This window comes from Heterocephalus glaber, unplaced genomic scaffold (genome assembly GCF_053883595.1).
Source record: "Heterocephalus glaber isolate CG9 unplaced genomic scaffold, H.glaber_assembly_v1.0 deba00001532, whole genome shotgun sequence".
In the NCBI taxonomy this organism is placed as follows: Eukaryota; Metazoa; Chordata; class Mammalia; order Rodentia; family Bathyergidae; genus Heterocephalus; species Heterocephalus glaber.
In genome coordinates this window covers 25,608,098-25,630,843 of record NW_028258330.1, presented here as the reverse complement: position 1 = coordinate 25,630,843, position 22,746 = coordinate 25,608,098, and the positions used below count along the sequence as shown (strand labels likewise).

The following is a 22,746-nucleotide window of genomic DNA, read 5'->3' as shown; positions in this document are numbered from 1 at the left end:
TAAGACCTGAAACTGTGAAACTACTAGAAGAAATACAGGGGAAACACTTTTGGACATTGTCCCATGCAAAGATTTTTTAGATATGATCACAAAAGGACAGGCAATAAAAACAAAATTACTGAGATAATATCAAATTTAAAAATTTCTATACAAGCAAAGGAAAAAAGAATCACCAGTGTGAAGATATAACCCATAGAATAGTGAAAAATATCTACAAACCTATTCATCAGAAAAGGGATTAATTTCTAGAATACATAGGATCTCAAAACAACTCCAGAGCAAAAACCTCCACATGATCTCATTTAAAAAATGAGGGAATGATCAGAATAGACATTTATCAAAAGAAGATACACAAACGACTAACAAGAATATGGAAACTTCTTTTTTTTGGTACTGGGGATCGAACTCAAGTCCTTGCACTTACGCAGCAGGCAGCGAAACCACTGAGCTAAATCCCCAGCCCAAGGTGTCTTATCAATAGATGAGTGGCTAAAGGAAATGTGAAATAAATATAAATATGAATAAAATTGTCATTTGCAGCAATGGATAGAACTGGAAGATGTGTTAAGTGAAATAAGCCAGGCAGAGCAAAACAAATACATCATGTACTCATTAATAAACGGAAGCAAAAAAGTTATCTCAAAGAAGTAGAGAATATAACAGTGGTAAGGGTGAGGTGGTGATCAAACAAGAGATAAAGTTGAATGAGAGTAATAACTTCTAATGTTCTATAGCACAGTAGGATAACTATGGTTGACATCTGATTACAAGAGGTGATGGAAAGATGCGGTGTTTTTAAAAACTTACTACAGTAAAAAAAAAAAAAAACTTAACTACAGTAAGACATACTGCCAAGAATAATGGGGTGTTTTCATGGGGGAGGGATTATTTTGAGGTGGGTTAATAGCAATGTGTCTTTTACTGTAATAAATTCTCTTTAACAAGTACCATGATTTTTGATTTCCCTTTACTGATCAAACATTTATGGCAATAAAGAAAAAAAGGAATATTTAGCAAGGTCAGTATGTGAATACTAGATATATGTCCAACAAAACAAAATTTTAAAATTGCTGATGTTAGGTTGAATCCCAACATATTCATATTGTATTTCAGGTTAAGACTGGTGAGCTTAAAAAAAAAAAAGACTGGTGAGCTTTTAGTTTGGTATATTTTTGGAAATGTGCTTAATCTACATTTAAAATAAGAAAATATGGGCCAGGGATTTAGCTCAGTGGTGCTGCACCTGCCTCAAAAACACAAGGTCCTGAGTTCAGTCCCCAGTACCACAAAAAAAAGAAAAAATTTCTGGTCACCATGTTAGAAAGTAGGTACTTACTCCAAATTTCTTTTCCTACCTTTCTGATAAAAATATAAAGTTTCTAAATCCCACATTTAAAAAATTTCAGGGATAGGCAATGGAATTGATTGCAAATGGGGGTAGGGATCATTTTGGGGTGAAAGAAATATTCTAAAACTGGATTGTGGTGATGGCTACACTAGTCTGTAAAATTTAAGTATCAGGGGCTAGGGATTTAGCTCAGTGGTTGCGCTGCCTGCCTTGCAAGTGCAAGGACCCGAGTTCAATCCCTGGTACCAAAAAAAAAAAAAAAAGACTTTGGGCTGGGGATTTAGCTCAGTGGTTTCACTGCCTGCTGTGCAAGCGCAAGGACCTGAGTTCGATCCCCAGTACCAAAAACAAAAACAAAAATATATATATATATATCAACTGGATGTGCTGGCAAAAATTAAAACAGGAAAAGGGGGAGGGGGAGACATAGAAATATAGCTTAGTATCACAAGCACGCCCATACACACACACACACACACACAAAATTATATCTCAATAAAGCTGTTAAATACATTCAATAACACTGGGGAAAAGTATTTCATTTGTATCTTACATGTTTTAAATTGCTGCAGGATGAATGGGGAAAGGGCTATTTTTTCTAGTCTTTCTCATTTTGCTTACCAGGTATGGCTTCTGGGTAACCAATTTTCCTTCCCAACTTTTTCAATGCAGAATTTCTGTGGTCCATTGCTCCCTAAAACATAGCAAAACCATAAAGTTTGTTGGTTCAAAATTTCTCAAATTATGCTCTCCAATGTAGCAGCATCTCTAGGTCAGAATCCCAAATCCACAGGCCCTACCCCAAGGCTACTCAATCAGAAACTCTAGGAGGGGATCCCTACAGTATGCGTTTTAGCAGGCTTCCAATGACTCTGGGGAGTGCTAAAGTTTGAGAATAATTTTGTTCATGTATGCCCAAGAAGAGAAAATACACTTTTATTTGGCATTCTTTTTTTGGCACCAAGAATTGAACTCAGGAACTCAGGACCTTGTGCTTGAGAGGCAGGTGCAGTGCCATGAAGCTAAATCCCCAGCCCTATTTGGCATTCTTTAGGCAGAATAACAATATTACATACAAAAAGCTTAATTTTATTAGTTTTAACTACATTAGAGAAACTATGATCTACTATCTTGTGTAAGAAAACTTGATTTAAATACACAGTTGTTAACATTTTATGAAATGTAAACATCAAAGTCAATTCAATATTAACAATGCTTGTGCTTACAGGTTCTGTAGAACATACCCTTACATAAACACATTAATTCTTGCCTCTTCTTTACCTCTGTGAGAGACAGCAGTGAATGACTGCAAAGCACTAGTTTAATAAAAGATCACTACTGCTTCCTAGAAAGCATTTATTGCTGATCAAAACGACTGGCAGTGCTACTGGACCTGTTATGTAGAAGTGGCCAGGCACAAACCAGGCATGGTAGCACAAACTTCTAATCTCAGTTACTTGGGAAGATGAGGCAGGAGTATTCAAAGCTTGAGGTCAGCCTGGGCAGCTTAGCGAGACTGTCTCTAAATAAAATAAAAGAGACTAGGGATGTAGCTGAGTAGTAGAACCCTTGCCACATGTGCACAGTCCTGGGTTTGAGCCCCACTACCACCAAAACCCCCCCTCTAAAACCAAAAAACAACAAAACAACAAAAGGCCAGATATACCAAATTTTCTCATGTTTTACCTGATCAAATCCAGTACAAATATGAATTGGTAGTACTACTTTGTATTTAATAACAATTATTTTCACAAATAGTTAAAATAAAAAGTCTGGTAATATAAGGAAATGGATCATTGTGAAAAAGAATTATTAAAATAGTTTTGTGGTGCTAAATATACATATTAAAATTTTAAAATACTAAGTCACTCTGCATGTTATCTTTACACAATATATTACAGCATTTTAACTATACAGATGAAAAGAAATTTAAAAGTGCTAATATGTAATTTAGAAGATTCTGAATCACTTTAATAGACATAGAATCAAATACTAAAATAGGAAGCCAGGTGTGCCTGTAATGCCAGCCTGCGATGCATACCTGTAATCCCAGCTACTCAGAAGGCTGAGGCAGGAGGATAAAAAGTTTAAGGCCAATCCAGTCAACTTAGAGAGAACATATCTCAATACAGTGTTACCAAAAAAAAGAGCTAGGCCGGGGATTTAGCTCACTGGTGCGGTGCCTGCCTCACAAGCGCAAGGTCCTGAGATCAATCCCCAGTACCGCAAAAAAAAAAAAAAAGAGCTAAGGATGTAGCTCAGTGGCCCTGGGTATGGTGCTCAATACTACAAATGGAAATCAGTCAGGGGCTCATGCCTGCTAGGCAAGTAGTCTACCAATGAGCTATACTCCCAGCATGATACTATACTTATATATATAAGATCCAGAGGCTGGCCTCAAACACTCACTCAGTACCTCCTCAGATTTTTTTTTTATTTTTAAATTTTGAGACAGGGTCTTGCTAAATTGTATAGGCTGGCCTTGAACTTACAAACTACCTCAGACTCCCAAACAGTTGGAATTAGAGGTGTGTGCCACCATATCTGGTGAGATTATTTCTTTTCCTTATCATATACACTTAAGTCTTATTTCTTACCTTTTCTATAGGATCTTTCATATTGTAGTTTTTCTTATACAAAATAGCTTTTGATTTCCTTTTAAACCCAAACCTTGTAAGGAGAAACAAGTATTTGTCTACTTATTTATATTTCCTAACATAGCTGTTCATAAACATTCATGTACTGAAATATATATTTCATTATAAATCACTTAAATTTTTTCTTTCATATAACTGTTACGTATATGTCTATTTTGGAGCTTATAGATAGGTTATATTATATACTGATTTCATTAAAAAATATCGATTATAAATACTTATTAATAAAAATGAGATAATGGATCTGATAAGGTAAATAATCACCTCCTCCTGCATTGGTTTGAAATTTACACCCAATGGCCTTTAAAATTCTATGAACCACAATCTTATCTCTCTTTTCCATGGGTATCCTGTGTTGTTTTAGACAGCCCAACCCAACTCCACTGCTATTCCCAAGAGCAGACCTAGTTCTCTGTTTAATGATCAGACTTTCAGTTTATACTGAGCAGCTTGCACCAAGTTTTTTTTTTTTCCTTCTTCCTCAATATGGTTTTTCTCCTTCAAACTAGAATGTATTCTCAAAACTCCTCCACAACTAACTTCCTTAGAAATCATCCTTCTGAGGCTGTAGCCCTGGATAAAAAAAAAACTCTTTTCTATATTGCTTCTGAGAGTACACTACTTATTTCTCTTTAACTCTCTAGTCTTTTCTTTAAAAGTAGGCCTTCAGGCTTTTTTTTTTTTTGGTGGTGGTAGTAAACTGAGGATTGAAATCAGGGGCTTCACACTGAACTATATCCTCAGACTTTTTTTTTTTTAAATTTTGAGACAGGGTCTTTCTAAAGTTGCCCAGGTTGGGTTTGATCTTACAATTTTCTTGCTTCAACCTCCCAGAGTGCTGGGATTATAGGCCAGTGCAACCGGGCCCAGCTTACTCTTATTCTTTCTTTTCTATTTCCATTTCTACCTGCTAAGATCAGATTCTCATCATTGCTACAATAATTTCTTCTTATCTTCAGGCTCTTCCTATCTTTTAATATATGCTATTTATCTTGACATCAAATCTTTGTAAAATGCAGCTTCACCAAGTAGGTTTTCTTCTCTTCAGAGAGAATTCAATATCCCATGAGTAGTTCGATCCCCGGTACCACAAAAAAACCCAAAAATAAGGGCTGGGGATTTAGCTCAGTGGTGCTGGTGCCTGACTCACAAGCACAAGGTCCCAAGTTCGATCCCCAGTACCAAAAAAAAAAAAAAAATCCCATGAGTAATACCCATATTAATCTGGTCTGGCTTTTAAAGCCTTTATTAAATTGGACCAGTAGTCTATCCGAAATCACCTGTTTACTTCTCTAACTCTGACTCTCTGCTTCAGCTAAAACAGTCTTTGAGATCCCAACTTCTCTGTACATCCTCTTACAGTACATAGCATAATGTTTTGTTTTTCAAGACAGGGTCTTAGGCTGAGGATTTAGCTCAGTGGTACCACACCTGTCTGGCAAGCGCAAGGTCCTGAGTTCGATCCCTGGTACAAAAAAAAAAAAGACAGGTAGGTAGTTCAGTAGGTAGTTCAGGCTAGTCTTGAACTCACTATGTAGCCCAGGCTGGTCAAGAACTTGAGCCGATTCTCTTGCTGCAGCCTCCCTGAGTGCTGGGATTATAGGCCTGTTACCACCACACCTGGCTCATGTTAATATTACAGAAATACTTAAATAATTTATTAGTTCCAAAATAAATATTTTCGTGGTCGTTCACCTCAATATAACATATATTTTAATCAGTGACTACTATGTAACAACTACTATGCTAGGCATCAGAAATAAAAATATGAAGATATAGATGTTTATCTCAGTGAGCTCCCAGCCTAATAGGGAAATTGTTTTAAACACAATAGAAATCTATGACCCACTATTGTGCAACAAGCTTACATCTTAAAGTATAGTACAATATAATCAATAGTGTTTGTCTTGGAAACACTTAAAATGTTTGCATAATGGCTGAACAAAAAGATTTACATACAGATCGAAGTCTGCTATGCTATTCAGTTAAGCTGTGGCATCTATCTTGAGGACTAAAAATTTTTACAGAGGTAAGGACTACAAAGTGATTTAAAAGTTTACATAAATCCAGGTTAGCTGCCTAGTTGCCTATTTCTGCTAAGTTGTATATACATTTATCTCACAGCAGTGTGATAAACAATTTTCTATGTAGGAAATGCCCCCAATATAAATACATACCCATGAGGTCAGCAAATCCTCCTACTGGCAATCGGCAGGTTCCAGTAACAAACTGCAAAAGTCTCATTCTCTTCTCATTATCAATTTCTTTAACAAACTGATAAAATCACATTAAAAGATATATGCAGGTCATATGTTACATTAAGCTCACTAAACAAGAAAGAAAAAGGATTTCAAACTTTAAATGAACCCCTGGTGTCACCTGCACTATCTAATAACTTTACTCAACACTGTGGATAGGGGGAGCATTTCCATGTTTTGTCAAGTTCCTACGCTTCCTCTACGTAAATCTTAGGATGACATCTTTAAAGGAAGTGTTGCCTGGACATAAGAAATCCTTATTTAGGCAGTTTTTGAAAATCAGCTCTTCTCGGGGATCCCCCTGCTCTGCCATTTAAATCTGGATGTCCTGGGCTGGGGATTTAGCTCAGTGGTTCCACTGCAAGCACAAGGTCCCAAGTTCGATCCCCAGTACCAAAAAAACAAACAAACCTGGATGTCCTATAGGACATTCATATAATTACACAGTTTGAGTCTGTACAGACTTTTTGGTTTTATGAAAAAAAGAAATCAATCTCAGAAAATTCTGTTTCAGATATAACCAACAACTTCCTTTCCTCAATGTTCTTTAGGTTTCGGTTGAAGTTACTCATAGGCAGAATTATGCACCTTTTATCTCCTATACTTGACTCAAAGCATTAGGTTTCTGGCTGGAATATCTAGCCTAGCTGAGCCAAATATTTTTTGTAAGGAATAGCTTGTTTTACTACTGAAAATTATTTTAAAGTGCTAAACCTATTTGTTATAGCTCAGTTCACTTCTTGAGTGAAGTGAATTCACTGTTGAGTTTTTTATATGAATTTCTTTACATGTACATCAGACTTATTAAAAATTATGGTAAAATATACTTAACATAAAATTTATCATGTTTATGATTTTAAGCGTGTAATTCAATGACATTAAATACACACTGCTGGGTCAGGGATGTAGCTCAGTGGTGCAGCACCTGCCTGGCAAGCAAAAGGTACTTCGTTCGATTCCCAGTATCAAAAACCAAAAAAACGAACTGCTGTATAACCATCATTTCTATTTCCAGAACTACTTCACTATTCTAAATAAAAACTGTGTACATATTAAACAACTTCCCACTCCTGCTCCCTAAGGCTACATTCTACTTTCTAGCTCCATGAATTTGTCCATTCTATGGAACCTCATATAAGTGGAATAAAACTTGCCTTTTGTGGCTGGTTTATTTCTTTTCTTTCCTTTTTTTTTGAGACAAGGTCTCTCTTTTCAGTGCAGGCTGGCACTGAACTTACTAGGTAGCCTAGGCTGGACTCGAACTCACAGCAATCCTCCTGCCTTAGACTCACAAGTGCTGGGATTACTGGCATGTGCTCCCATGCCCAGGTAGTTATTTCATTTCTTTGAAAATTCATGTTTTTGTTCATTGTTTCTTTTTTCTCTTTGAGTCAGGGTCTTGCTATGTAGTTTGGGCTGGCCTTGAACTCTCAGCAATCCTGTCTCAGCCTCTGAAGTTCTGGGATTACAAGCATGGACCATCATTGCTCAGCTGTTCACTGTTCCTTGAATACTTTTGTGTGTGTGGTGCTGAAGATGGAACCTGGAACCACTTGGATACTAGGCAAATGCTCTACCACTGAGCTATACCCCCAGCCCAAAATTTATAATGTCTTAAGTAAGGTTCATTTATGTTGCAGCATATATGAAAAATTTCAGTACTTTTTATGGTTGAACAGTATTCTATTACCCATATATACCACATTTTGTTTATTCATCGAATGACAGGCATATGGGTTAATTTCAATGCTTGATGATCTTGAGTAATACTGCTATGAAAGCTGATATAAATCAGTATCTGTTGGGGTGGTGTCTCTGCTTTTAATTCTTTTGGGGTGGAAGTGCTAAATATGTTATGATTAATTTTTAGAAGCAATGCCAAATCATTTTCTATAGTGGTTGATTATTGTACTCTCACCAGCAATAATTTAATTTCTCTACATTATCACCAAAGATTATGCCTCTCTCTTCCTTTTTTTTGATAGTACTACTGAGTATAAAGTGGTACACCTCACTGTGTTTTTTTTATTTTTGGGGGGTACCGGGGATCGAACTTGGGATCTTGTGTTTGTGAGGCAGGCGGCAGAACCACTGAGCTAAATTCCCGGCTGCTACTGTGGTTTTGTTTGCATTTCCTTAGTGACTAATGATTTTGATTATCTTTTTATGTTTTTTACAGATACCATTATGATTCTAAACCAAGGTCTTGAATTTTGCTACCTGAACATTATATAATTCTTAAAGAAGTACAAGTGGGGCCAGGGATTTAGCTCAGTGGTTTCGCTGCCTGCTGTGCAAGCACAAGGACCTGAGTTCGATTCCCAGTACCAAAAAAAAAAAAACCAATATTAGAAGTACAAGTGATAAAAACCTTACTGACAATTATTTAAAATTCCAAAAGCATTTAAATCAAATGTAGGTGAATCTTATCTTCTGGAATTGTCTTTTACTCTGGCCAAAGCTGCAAGATATGTGTTCCTTACTTAATCTTAAAAGGATGCTGTTAAATTCTATACTCACTTATTATGATGTATAGAATACAATGAAAGGCCTACACATACTGGTGCATTTTGTTCTGTGGTAAATTCTAAAAAATTATGTTGTATCTACCAATAGAAATAAATTTAGAAACAAACCTGCCAAAACCACATGATTTGTTTGCTTGTCCTAGTGTAATGACGGTAGATGGCATGTCTTTGCCAGTCATTCAAATCAATCTCCTGCATGCCACATAAAAGGACCTTCAGGGAAGGAAAAAACAAAAAACTTTTTAAGATAACTGTAGAAAATGCTTGACAGATAAGAAAAGACTAACATTGACTAGCTTTAGAAAGTTATTAATGAGTAGCCTTCAGCTTTTAACTGTACATCAAGAAATGTATTTATGGGCCAGTGATTTGGCTCAGTGGTTCTGCCGCCTGCCTTGCAAGCACAAGGTCCTGAGTTTGATCCCCAGTACCAAAAAAAAAAAAAAAAAAAAAAAGAAATGTATTTATATTAGAGTTTCCACATATGGTGTCATACATAAATTCAAGAAATAGGTCATTCAATTGCAGGTAAGTCTTAATAGTAATACTGTTCTTTGGGGGGTTTTTTGACTGGGGATTGAACTTAGGACCTTGCACTTGCAAGGCAGGCTCGGCACCACTGAGCTAAATCCCCAGCCCAGTAATACTGTTTTTTTAAAGGTAGTACTCTTTCTTTTTAATCTTAGCATAATTTATAGTTTTCTTTAACAATTAAGGATGCTTCAAAACATCTTACCAGAATAAAAACCACTGTCACTGGAAAGATGAGAAAGTAGATACCTGCAGACATTGAGTAGAATGCTGTAATGGAATAATGAAAAACTTATTACCTCTAATTCCTTTGCATCAAAGTACTGCAAATACTGCTGGGGAAGAATTTCATTAAAACCTTCGAAGAAAGCTTGCGTCTGTTCTTCAACACCTCGAGACAACCTCCACTCAGCTACCATTCTGGCAAGTAAATATGAAAAAATTATCAGGATGTTTAAATTTTACCTTTAAATTCTGAGTATTAAATTAGAAATTTTTAAACTTTATTATGAAAAACCTGAAGCACAAAAGTAGAACAGAATAAATCCCTTTGTATACAATGTCTAAGCTTCATCAAAATACCAATCTTTTGCCCAACTCATACCCTAACTATAATTTCATTAAAAAAAAATTTCAGCCACTTGTGGTGGTGCACCCCTATAATCTCAGTATTCTGAAGGGTGAGGCAGGAGGATTGCTGTGAGTTCAAGGACAGTGGGGGCTACATAGTGAGTTCAATGCCAGCTTAAACTACAGAGTGAGACCCTGTCTCAAAAAAAAAAAAAAAAATCAGGTTGCCAGTAGTTTGCTACCTTCTGCCATGAACTGTTTCTCCTTTGCCATACCACCCTGCCTTGGAGCCAGTCAACTATGGATTGAAGCTTCTACAAATGAATGCCTCTCCATATGGAACATAAAATTTCAAACACTACAGACTTTAAGAGTTGCCTACCACACAGGACCAGTGGTCAACTGTAATACTAAGGGAAAAACCTATTTATGCTACATGGAAAATGTCTAACTGTGGTTCCATACAAATGTGGAGTGTCATCATTAGCTAGCGCTCTTGGAAAACTCAAACATACTCAAGATCCAGGCACTCAGGACATCCCCCACCGTTATTCTTTTTGGTACCAGGGATCGAACTTATGACCTTGCACTTGCGAGGCAGGCACCGTGCCACTGAGCTAAATCTGCGGCCTTCCCCACTTTTTTATTGTTGTTGAGACAGGTCTCACTCTGTAGCTCACTATGTAGTCCAAGCTGGCCTCAAACTCGTGGCAATCCTCCTGCAGTAGCCTCCTGAGGGCTGGGAATACAGGTATGTGCCACCGCGTGTGGCATGCCCCACTTTGTAAACTGGGAAATATCTCAAGGATGTGGACTTGGATCCCTGAACTCAGAGCAGTCAAGAAGAATTTTAAGGAGAGAAAAACCCCTGAAGTTTACAGCCAGAAGTTCCAGCATCTGAACAATTTTATCAACTAAAAAGAACAATTCAGAAAAACACATTGAAGTAGAACTATGTAAATTTTTGACTAAGTGGACACCTGACTTTCATATTGTAATTGGTGACATAACAGGGCTCCTGGGAAGATGCAAAGCAGAGCCATCATTTCATCCCCAGAACTGTCTGATGAAACTTATCCAAATTCATGTGCTTTCCTACAGGTTGTGCCCTGGGTTAATGGACACTGCCTTAGAATAAACAGATGTACACATAATATAGCTCTGTCTGCAGCAGTTCCCTGTCATTCCTGAGTCTGTCAAGTGCGCTTGCTTACAAATTTTGAGCAAAATGTGATGACACTCTTATTAGTATCAATATGGAGTCAGTAAGTTTTTGATTATACTAATACTTAACAAGATGAGAAAATGGGGCCAGGGATTTAGCTCAGTGGTTCCACCGCCTGCCTTGAAAGCACAAGGTCCTGAGTTCTATCCCCAGTACCAAACAAACAAACAAACAAGATGAGAAAATGGGCGAGCAACCTGAAATTCTTCAAAATGGCTTTAATCCTGAAGACAATAACTGCAGTAACTGTAATCAGGAGTTAAATGAAAAGCCTCAAGATTCAACAGAAAAGACTGCCTCATGCCTGTGATACCCAGGAGAGCAGCTCTACTAAATGACATTCTTCATTCAGCATACAGTGAGATGTTTCTTCTGCTTCACTTAAAGGATATCCCCACTCAGGACATCACTCTATTTCTCCAGTATTTGTACTTCCTTTATCTGAAATGTAGTGAGAATGCTATTATGACTCTTCCTGGAATACACCCTCCAATTCTAAGCTATATTATGGATTGGATATGCCTATTCCTAGATGCTAATTTTACTGTTGTCTTAAGGATACCAGAAGCAAAAAAAGCTACTGATAAACCTTTTTTCCCCCTTGGTTCCGGGAATCAAACTCGTGCTTGTGCTTCCCAGACAGGAAGTATACTTAAAATCAGCTTTATACACCTCTGTTAAAAATGCAAATTTTTTGAAGTTTTCTACCAAATATTCTAGATTTCAACTCTGCCTCTCTCCTAATCTTCAACTTCATATATACATCTTAACAGAGTCAAAATCATTACTTTTTAAAAACTTTAATGAGTAAAGGAAAAATGTGCATGTTAGGCATTCGATTTTTTTGCACACATTTTTTGAAGGCCTAAAGTTTACTGAAAACTATGCAATTGTAGGTTCGGGGATTTAGCTCAGAGGTGCCACCACCTGCCTCGCAAGCACAAGGTCCCAAGTTCAATCCCCCAAAAAAGAAAACTATGCAATTGTAAAAAATGCAGTGTATGCTGTATTGGACTAATCTTCCTGATAATTAGTTATAAACTCTGTGAAGATGATAACATGTTTGAGGGCACAAGTAAGAAACCAAATGCAGGCAGGAATTGGTAGGGAGATACTTGAAAGGAAGACAGTGCACTAGAGGAGATCTAGATGATTTTTCTTTTTTGCAGTTCTGGGGATCAAACCCAGAGTCTTGCACATGCTACTCTAGTCCCGTACCACTAAGCTACATCCCCAACCCTAGATCCACACTTGATAGACTTCTCCAGAGGGCATTTCCCAGTTTACAAAGAGCACAGGTGAAGAGAGTTCAAAGAATAAGCAACAGTCTTTATTCGACTGAGAAGACATTACAGTTGGGAGTTTGAAGCTGCCAAAGCAGCTAGGGGAAAGTCCCAAAAAGGAACATAGATAGGGATCTTCTAAGTCTGCAAAAAAACTTACTTCAAATCTTTAGATGATGCTTCAATGCATATATATATATATATAATGAATGACTCTAAAGAAACCCTGTGGCATGCCAAAACCTAGGCAGGAATATTAGCAGCTTCTAGAGAGACAGAATTTTTAAGTGCTTAGATCTCACATGAAGTTAAAGGGACTTGGTAAACACCTTGGGCTTTCCATTGTAAGGACTAATGTACTATGTTCCAGGAATGAGGGTTATGTTTTAGGACCAAAGGAAAAATGGAAATAGTCCAGCCCCAGCAAACTTCCAGCAGATCAAAGTAATCAAAAGAGCTACAAAACTCAATAGTATGAAGAAAAAAATCCAGTCTCTGCCATGTATCACAATAAAAATTACTACACAATCAAAGCAGCAGGAAAATGTTACCCATAATCACATGAAAAAAATCTACAGGTTAAGGTTTATAGATGACCCAGTGTTGAAATTAGTGGATCAAAAGGCTTTAAAACAGCTAAGAAAATATAAGAAGGGTCTGGGAGTGCAGCTCAGTGATAAAGGATTTGCCTAGCATGCACAGGCCCTAGGAAAAATATCTAGCATAGTACAAAAAAACAGTATAAGATGAATGAAATGAGTAAAGTGATAGAAATTCTCAGCACGAAAACAGAAACTCTTAAAAATAGCCAAATGCAGAGCCAGGTATAGTGGCATACACATATAGGAGGCTGAAGCAGGAGGATTGTGAGTTGGAGGACAGCTGGGCTACCTAGTGAGTTCAATGACAGCCTGGACTACACAGTGAGACTCTGTCATGAACTGAATCGATCAAAGGAAAGTGAAGTGAAGCTATTGAAACAAAACACAAAACCAAACCAAACCAAATTAACAGCACTGTGGGACTTGGAGGCAGAAGGAACTAAGTTTGAGCCTAGCTTGGGCAACTCAGCAACATAGTAAGACCCTGTCTCAAAATAATAAAAAGGCTGGGATGTAGCTCAGAGTGTAAAGATCCTGGGCTTAATCCCCAGAACTGCAAAAATAACAAAATAGCCAAATACAAATTCTTGAATAAAAATTTTATTAGGTGGACTTAACAGAAAAGAGAAGTGACTTCAAAGGCAGATTAACTAAAATAATGCAAACTAAAAAGAAAAAAATTAAATATGGAAACTCAAAACTATGTGATAGCATTAAAGGCTAAATATATGATAACTTAAGTCTTTAAAGTAGCATGCCAGGGGAATGAAGCATAGAGAACATCTAGAATTTTTCCACAGTTGATGAAATGGCATCAACCACATATACAAGCTCAGAAATGACCAGGATAAGTATAAATTGACCACAACTAGTTACATCAAAAACCAAAGTCTGGGCCAGGGATTTAGCTCAGTGGTTCTGCTGCCTGCCTTGCAAGAGCAAGGTCCTGAGTTCGATCCCCGGTATCAAAAAAAACCCCAAAAAACAAACAAACAAAAACCAAAACTCATATATCCTAACGGGCTGGGGATTTAGCTCAGTGGTTTCGCCACCTGCTGCACCAGTGCAAGGACCCAAGTTCGATCCCCGGTACCAAAAAAAAAAAACCCAAAGCTTAAATCTTTTGAAAACCATACATTTAATTCAGAAAAACAGTAAAAATAATGGCTCATGGCATCAAGAACAATGGAGGTTAAACAATGGAATGACAAGCCAGGCTTAGTGACACATGCCTTAGGAGGTTGAGACAGAAGGATTCCCACAAGTTTGAGGCCAGCCTGAACTAAGTAGTGAGACTATCTTAGAAAAAGAAAAGAGAGAAAGTTTTAAAAGAACATTTTAAATGTATCAATTTTTTAAACGTATAAATTTTTAAAAATTTTTACCAACAAGTATTTTAGTAGTTAAAACTGTGCAGTTTTAATTATGAAGGGAAAACCAGGCCAGAGATGCAGAAACTGGAACTTAAGAAGCAGAGCCAGATGCAGTGATGCATCCCTGTAATCTCAGTTATTCAGGATACTGAGGTAGTTGGATCAGATCAAGAACAGCATGGGGAACTTAGCAAGACTCTGTCTCAAAATAAAATTTAAAAAGAGTGGGATGTAGCTTAATGGTATGGCACTTACCTAGCATGGACAAGGTTCAATCCCTAGTACCACAAAAAATGAAACAAAATAACTCCAAAACAACAAAAAACAGAAGAGATATGCAAAATTTAACTCTCGTAGGACAGAATTGTGTTGAGAAGACATGAATGAACTAATAAGGCTGTAAATATGAACCAATGCAAAGCATTAGAGAGGCTATACTATACACTAGTATTTTACTTATAATTTTTGCCTCATCTTACAATATTCCCCATGAAATTTATATGCATATAAATTTGAGATACTTTATAATGACACATTATAGTAGTCATAGTAGGCATAGTAGTCACAGAATTGGTATTAAAAAGTCATCCAGCAATACTTCTACTCTTAAAAACTCCCACTTTGGGGCTTAAACTGGAAATGAGAAGTAACTGCCTATATAGAGCAATGCTTAGTACAAAGGCAAATATTGTCTTTTGAAATATTGTCTATTACTATTGCTGGGCAATTATCACCAGAAACTATGTCAAAAGGAACATTCTCTCTTACCTGATGTATTCTTCTTTATTTTCTTCTGTTACAAGAATATTGCCACCATTTGGTTTTAAATCATGACTCTTAATTTCACCTAGAATTTCTTTATCGACAGAGAAGTACATTTCCAAACCACATTCCTCAATGTTGTTTTCTCTGCATAAATGACAGTAGTACTATTTGTTATGGCCATCAATCCAATTTTAATTCAAAAGTTTAAAGATCTTAGGTCCTAAATAATTAACATTAAGTTTTAACATCAAAATGAAAAATTAGAAGATTATGGTCAAAAGTTATCACTATATTAACATCCGTAACATCTTGGGCAGTGGTGGTAAACCTATGGCACGCATGCCACAGCAGGCACATAGAGCCCTCTCTGTTGGCACTCGAGCCAAGTTGTCCCAGTAGCCAAGCATTGGATAAGTTATTTTTTCTAAAATAAAACCTTAGTATTCAAGTTTAATTGCAATGTTAGCATTTTGTGATAAATAAGTGAGTTTTGGGTTGCAGTTCGGGCCCTTGGTCTGTAAAAGGTTCACCTTCACTGGTATTGGGTATACTTCTCTAAATTTTATTACACTAAACAATGAGACAGGTTTGATGTATAAATCGCTTAAATTCTATATAGCCATTACATGCCCACAGTTTAAGTTACTAATAGCATAATAAAAGCTTATAGATTATATTTTAATAAATTAAATGTAAAGCGAAACTTACTTAACCCAGATGAGAGAATTATAAAATTCTGGGTCAATAGATTCTAAATCCTTAAGTCCAACTGGTTTGTTAAGGATACGTTTGTAGAACGGTAAAGAAAAACCTGTGTCTATGAATTTCCCATGGAACAGAGCCTATAAAAAAACAGGAAGAAAAAATCATTTTAGATAACTGTATAAACGTCATTGCATTTCAAAATGTTAGGTGAATTCTTCATTAAATAAAACTCCCCTGTCATATGGTCTGTTATGGCACATGTAAGAAAAATCAGTATTACTGAATTAACAAAGTAAATGCACAGTTCTCTACACTTATTTATTTATTTACTTGGTGTTTTGGAGACAGGATCTCACTATGCAGTTCAGGCTGGCCTTGAACTCACTATGTAGCTCAGGCTGGCCTTGAACTCATGGAGATCCTCCTGCCTCAGCCTCCCCAGTACTGGGATTACAGGTATGCACCACCATGCCCAGCTAGTTCTCTACACTTACCATGGCGATAAACCTGCCAATAAACCGAAAATATTTCAGGTGATCTGGATTGATGTAAGAAGCAGGGTTTATCTGTAAGCAGTAGTTATCCTTCCCTGCATATTCAAACAGGCAATACATTGGGTTCAACACTTCATGTGACAAAAGAAAGAACCATTCTCTGAAATCAAAAGAAAACTCAAGATGAAACATTTTCTAAGTAACCATGAAAACAAATCAAAGAGCAGTGCTACAAAGTTCTCTGGAATCTGTATGCCTCAGCGGATAATACTTTTCTCAGCTGATAATGTGTTGATATTTTCTTGCTTCTGTTCAAAAACATCTATTTTATTTTTTTATTTTATTTTATTTATTTTTTTGGTACCAGGGATCAAACTCAGGACCTTGCGCTTGCCAGGCAGGTGCTGGAACCACTGAGCTAAATCCCCGGCCCCAAAACATCTATTTTATAGAGATGATTTATATACTGCTTATTTCAAAGAATCTAAGGGATGACTGACCTACCTACCTTCCTTCCTTCCTTCCTTGAGGCAGGGTCTTGCTTTGTGGTTCAGGTTGGCCCTGAACTATGTAGCCCAGGCTGGCCTTGAACTCAGCAATCCTCCTGCCTCAGCCTCCAGAGTGCCGAGATTATAGGTGTGTGCGCCACCACACCCAGTGCATGACTGACTTTAAAAGCAACTTTAATGAACCACTAAAATTTTTTCCAATTTTAACAACATTTCACAATTTCAGTCATCAAAATGTGAAAATATTAGTCTTAGAAATGATGAACAGTATACATAGGCACATTTAAAATTCATTATTAACTCAGGTGATTAGAAGAGCTAAAATACGTCAAATATTCCATATATTACTAAGTTCCACATTGATCCTCAAAGAGTGCTACTACTCCCTACATCTTAGATGAATATGAAAAATCTTTCAACTTCAAAGGTACTATAGCAAGCATTTAATTTCAGCTGCTGAAATATTAGAAAAATGCTCTGAAATACTCCAATTTAGGTGCTCAAAAAGTACCAATCCAACTTAACATAAGATTATGGATATTAACTATAATGGGTGGATTCTGGTAAAACACGTATGAGGCAACATATTGTGATGCCCGCTTGTCTCCTAGACCTGCCTTCTTGTTAGTTCATGGCACCTGATGATAATCTGGTAATACTTTCATATTATTACTTGGTTTAATATTGCTAGTTGCTCAACATATGATTGAGAAAATAATACTTGCAAGCAAAGTGCAATGATACCTTTGGAGGAAAGGAACTAAGTTCTGAGTATTCATATTATCACTACCTTGCTACACCTCCATAATCTAAACCTTCTTCTCCTGGAAAAATCACCCACAAACGTCTTCGAAGATCTTGAGAACTGAAGCTCATTATCTACAAAACAATAAAGTAAGATAATCAGTAAAACAGGTAAGGAAAACACTATTCTATTACTTCTAAGTCTGACACTTCCTATATTATAGGTAATTTAAATCTCCCAACACATAAAGGGGTACTGATGGTCTAATTAGAACACAAGCATAGAAAATATATTAGTTTCATAATATTTCATAGAGGGCCAAGGATTTAGCTCAGTGGTTCTGCTGCCTGCCTTGCAAGTGCAAGGACCCAAGTTTGATCCCCGGTACCAACCTCCCCCCCAAAAAAACCCATAATATTTCATAGATATCTAGATTTGCATTATTTTGTACACATAATTTTCATTCAAATGATGCTACTACTGACTAATAAAGTTGCTTACAGCACAGAGTAACCATAGACATGGTCAAAGATCAGGTGGGGTTTTTTGGGGGTGAGGACAGAGGTTTGTGTTTGTTTGACAGCCAAAGGTATACGTAATAGCTAATGGGATCTTGGAAATGAAAACCTGTGGTTGCAGACAACCAGTTAACTTTGGAAACTCAGTTTTAGTGGCATCCTGAACATATAATGGAAAAGCTACCCAAATTTCATGTTCTATTATATGAGGTTAAGAGAATCATTTTAGCATCTAAAGGACAGTACTATTACTAAGTTACAATGGATAGGTCATTTGGTTTCCCTGTTTAAAAAAGATCTCACCATACTGCCAAGGCTGGCCTTGAATTTCGCAATCTTCCTGACCCAGACCCCTGGGTGAGATTACAGGCATGTGCTACTGTACCCATCTTGTAAAACTATTTAATTATTTGCCCAAAATTGGGTTAGTACAGTCTTGCATATATTAATTACCCTTAGGAAAAAAACTGCAAGGGCCTGGAGAGAGAAAATGTAATAAAATGCCTATATTTTATCAAGAACGAACTCTCATAGTTAAATATCCAAAGAATATTAGGAAATAATTTGGTTTTGGCAGAGTTCTTTCAATTCTCTGTAAAACAGACTATTTTTACAAATCACATCAAAAAAAAGAAAATCCCAGGTATAACCAAAAAATTTAATGACATACCTACATTTTTTTTTTTTTTTTTTTGGTCCCAGAGATTGAACTCGGGACCTTGTGCTTGCAAGGCAGGCTGTGGCACCTCTGAGCTAAATCTCCAGCCCTCATACCTACATTTTGGATAAATGTTATAGGCTAACTAAACAGCAATGCAAATGACAGATGTCACAAAGTTAAAGCTACCTTTAAATAATTTCCTTTGATAATTGCCTAATATGAAGGGAAAAATTATTTTCTTCCACAATTTCCCTCATAAGCAGCTACACTATGTGAACAAAAGAAAACACTATTTATGACAATTTTATCCAACAGCTGAGAACAAAATCTAAGGCTAATTTTGACATCAGATTTATTACCTTTAAGCAATCAAGATGTTTTCTTAAATTATTATTATCTGTTTATTTGAAGAATATCAAATCTAAGATGGCAGTTTTTAGCACCATCTGTTCTGTTATTTGAAAAAACCTTTAGATTTGAAGTCAAAAGATGAAGGGTCAGTTTAACTATTTTTTTCATCTTTTCAATAATGCTGCCAGCAAGTTATGTTACAAGAAATTGGACCAATAGACCCTGTCTACTCAGTGACAAAGGGTGGTTATAAATATAAAACTTAAGAGATGGGCAACAAGTGGTGTAGGCAATGACCCTGGAGACTTACATCAGATCAAGCGTATAACTGTAATTCTCTGAAAGGCCTCAGTCAAGCTCCACATCCTACTAAAAAGCTGTCTGTGCTTCCACAGCAGGATGTCAATTGGCTTTTCCCTTTAAATTTTAATAACTGAGGTTCCATTAGAAAATCAACATAACTGTTTCTAAAATAAAGTAGGTAGCTATTGTCAACCATCTCAGTATCCTTTCTCTTTGCTCTCGGTTCAGGATTTCTTGAATATGTAGCTGCTACAGTACCAAAGATGCTTGAAAATAATCACTTTCACATCTGGCCATAAAACAAGGATGAGATAGATGTTTTCACTAAAAATTTTTTTGACTCATCATTTTAATCTTGATAATACAACCACTTAACATTTAGTTGCATTTGGTTGTTATTAATATCCACAACATAAAGGTAAACAAACAGCAAACTGATTGAGGGTAGTGAAAAACTTTGTTGAATACTACTGAAAACTCATACATGCAGACTAATTACTCTTTCTTATATTAAAAAAATGTTTTTAGGGCCAGGGATTTAGCTCAGTGGTTTCGCATCCTGCTGCACAAGCGCAAGGACCCAAGTTCAATCCCCGGCACCCAAAAAAAAAAAAAAAGTTTTTAAAGATATCTCACTTTAAAAATCCAAGGAATACAGAAGTATAAAAACTAAGTCTCATCCTCTTTATCCACCCCACAATGGTACTATAGGTATTCCCAGACCTTTGCCTACTAATATCCTATTTTCCTGCTTGTATAGCTATTTGAAATCTAACTCTTAGCAGCTTAGAAATGGAAACTGAAACTTACTAATACCTTTATGTTACTATGACTCTTAAAAGCACAAAATACACAGGCACATAGACATATCCCCCCACCTATTATATATTTGTTCTTAAATGACAAGTATGAGGTAGCTAGCAATGAAATTAAACTTTAAAATTTGAGAATTCCAAACTCAAAGAAGTTCAAATCTGTTCAGACTGAACTGTTGGCACCAAAAGGCAGTTCAAGGCTGGCAGCCAGGAAGATAAATTACGGAATGAATGAGACAGTACCTGCTGAAAGGAATCCTCAAATAATGTTTTTCTTGTTACTGTAATCTTTATGTGCTGTGGCATGGCCAATTGCTGAAATAGAAAAATGATTTAAGTCAACTTTCACCATTAAGGGCAGGGGATTTAGCTCAGTGGTTCCACCACCTGCCTCGCAAGCACAAGGTCCCTAAGCTCGATCCCTGGTACCAAAAGACCCCCCAAAACAAAAAACAAAACAAAAACGAAAACTTTCACCACTAAAATGACCTATCAACAAACCAGAAAGTGAAAGTTTTATCTTTGTTTATAGAAAGATAATGAATATAAATTTATACTCAGTATTTATCAATATATTTATAAGCATTCATGTGGATTATAGATTATTGAATATATGAGAAACAGAAGAAAACAATATCTAATATGTACAAGTACTTCATGATTCAAATCTTTGCCTAATTTCCAAAGGCTAGTTCAAAAAGAGTTTGAAGTTGAAGAATATTTGACATCCTAACACTGACTAATACATATTTAGAACCTAGAAAGAAATCATTAATTCAAGTAATTTATTTAAACATCAAAAATAGCTGATCACATTTGGAAAAAAACACTCTGAATGCAACATATTTGTATGTACATGGTCACACAGGTATATATCTATCGAAGTCATTTATATCATTAGGCATAAAAAGATGTCATTTATAATTTAAGTATCAGAAAATTCAACATATTTAAAAATTTATGCAATATGAAAGTTAATGAGTACTGAGGAAAAAGTGGTATTATTTCTTATTCAAAAGATAAATATATTTCTTTGTCCTAAAAAATAGAGGAAAGACATCCCAATACTTTCTATTTTATCTGTTTCTCTATGAGTTAATCATTTTTGTAATCACCCTGTAATATAAGTAACATAACAAAAGAAAGGAGTACAGAGCCAGGGATTTAGCTCAGTAGCGCTGCACCTGCCTCACAAGCACAAGGTCCTGAGTTCAATCCCTGGTACCGCAAAAGAAAAAAAAAAAAGAAAAAGTACAGAGATACAGACCCAATACTAACCTGACACCAGAACCGGAAATACTGAACCTTTGCCTTGAAGTCCCGAACATAGGCTATCTGAGGTCCATTGTCCCTGAGGAAGAACAAAGGTTGAAAAGATCTATACAACCACTTATAAAAGATAATGCTGGGCTGGAGATTTAGCTCAGTGGCCCCATGCCTTCCTGGTAAGAGTAGGGTCCTGAGTTTGAGCCCCAGTACAGGAGTAAGAAGGGAGATAATGCTAAAGGAAAGCAAATACTCTACCCCTCGGTAGTTAACAGCCAAATACAAAAATACTCAGTATATTCCTAACACAAAGGAAAAAAAAAATCTAAATATTTCCCAGGACCACCTTTAAGTAAAGAAAAAAAATTTTTTTGATCTTGATGAAGTGACTGTTGTGGGATTTTCTTTTACATGTAGCCAAATCTAAAAAAGCTCAACAAAGGTGGTTCTGATAATGTGTTTATCCCAACATCCACTCTACCTTTTGTCCTTAAATAAGACTTACTAGTCAACTGGGCAGACTGCTACCCACCATAAAAACTAATCAATGTGTTCATTGACTTCAGGTCTGGCTAGAGAGCTTTAAATAAAAGTGTCATATGGAGGTGTGTGTGGGGGGGGGGCTTTAAAAAGAAGCTGGTGGGAGTTTTTTTACTTTTTCCTATTCCAATTTGTCCTTCTTCCATATTCTAGCTATGGTTTGGATGTTGAATGTCCCCATAGTAATGGTATTAAGAGATTCTGTGCACTTGTAAGAAGTGAGGCCTACTGGCAAAGCTAAACAATAGGGAAAGGACAAGTCTTTTTAATAAATGATGCTTGGAAAACTGTATATCCAGAAGCATGAGAATGAGGTTGGACCCTTATTCAATGCCCTATGGAAAAAATTAAAATGGATTAAACACCTAAATGTTAGAGCTAAAACTATAAAAGAACACAAACCTTCATAACTGGATTTAGCAATGTTTTCTTGGATATGACACCAAAGGCACAGGCACCAAAAGATAAACTGGGCTTTATCAAAATTTCAAACTTTTTCACATCAAAGGACACCATGCAGAGTAAAAAGATAACCCATAAAATAGGAGAAAATGTTTTTAAATGGGATGGGGATATAGTTCAGTGGTAAAGCACTTGCCTAGCATGAATGAGACCTTGAGTTCAATCCCCAGTACCAGGAAAAAAAATCTAGGGCCAGGCATTCTGCAATATACCTATAATCCCAGTACTTAGGAAACT

At 36.4% G+C, this 22,746-nt stretch overlaps 2 protein-coding genes and 1 pseudogene across 5 annotated transcripts in view; 2 read left to right on the top strand and 1 right to left on the bottom strand.

Moving 5' to 3' along the window:
* The window catches only part of Pigu (phosphatidylinositol glycan anchor biosynthesis class U), a 153,785-nt gene extending 144,874 nt beyond the window's left edge, over positions 1–8,911 (top strand). The window contains exon 14 of the mRNA XM_087188895.1: positions 7,659–8,911. Coding sequence (XP_087045021.1) covers positions 7,659–7,673 — 15 coding nt within the window. The 3' untranslated portion in view covers positions 7,674–8,911. The remainder of the gene's footprint in view (positions 1–7,658) is intronic.
* Itch (itchy E3 ubiquitin protein ligase) overlaps positions 1–22,746 on the bottom strand; it is a 124,881-nt gene that overhangs the window by 6,436 nt on the left and 95,699 nt on the right. For 3 of the 4 annotated variants that reach the window (XM_021246947.2, XM_087188887.1, XM_004867917.4), the window contains 10 exons: positions 21,520–21,592; positions 20,485–20,556; positions 17,639–17,727; positions 16,340–16,499; positions 15,849–15,982; positions 15,144–15,284; positions 9,622–9,742; positions 8,900–9,004; positions 6,183–6,279; positions 1,970–2,042 (listed from right to left, as the gene is read on the bottom strand). In XM_021246947.2, the coding sequence (XP_021102606.1) occupies positions 1,970–2,042; positions 6,183–6,279; positions 8,900–9,004; positions 9,622–9,742; positions 15,144–15,284; positions 15,849–15,982; positions 16,340–16,499; positions 17,639–17,727; positions 20,485–20,556; positions 21,520–21,592 (1,065 nt within the window). The remainder of the gene's footprint in view (positions 1–1,969; positions 2,043–6,182; positions 6,280–8,899; positions 9,005–9,621; positions 9,743–15,143; positions 15,285–15,848; positions 15,983–16,339; positions 16,500–17,638; positions 17,728–20,484; positions 20,557–21,519; positions 21,593–22,746) is intronic. The other variant, XM_087188888.1, reaches the window with a different exon arrangement.
* Positions 10,642–18,051, top strand: LOC147824709 (nucleolar protein 11 pseudogene; annotated as a pseudogene).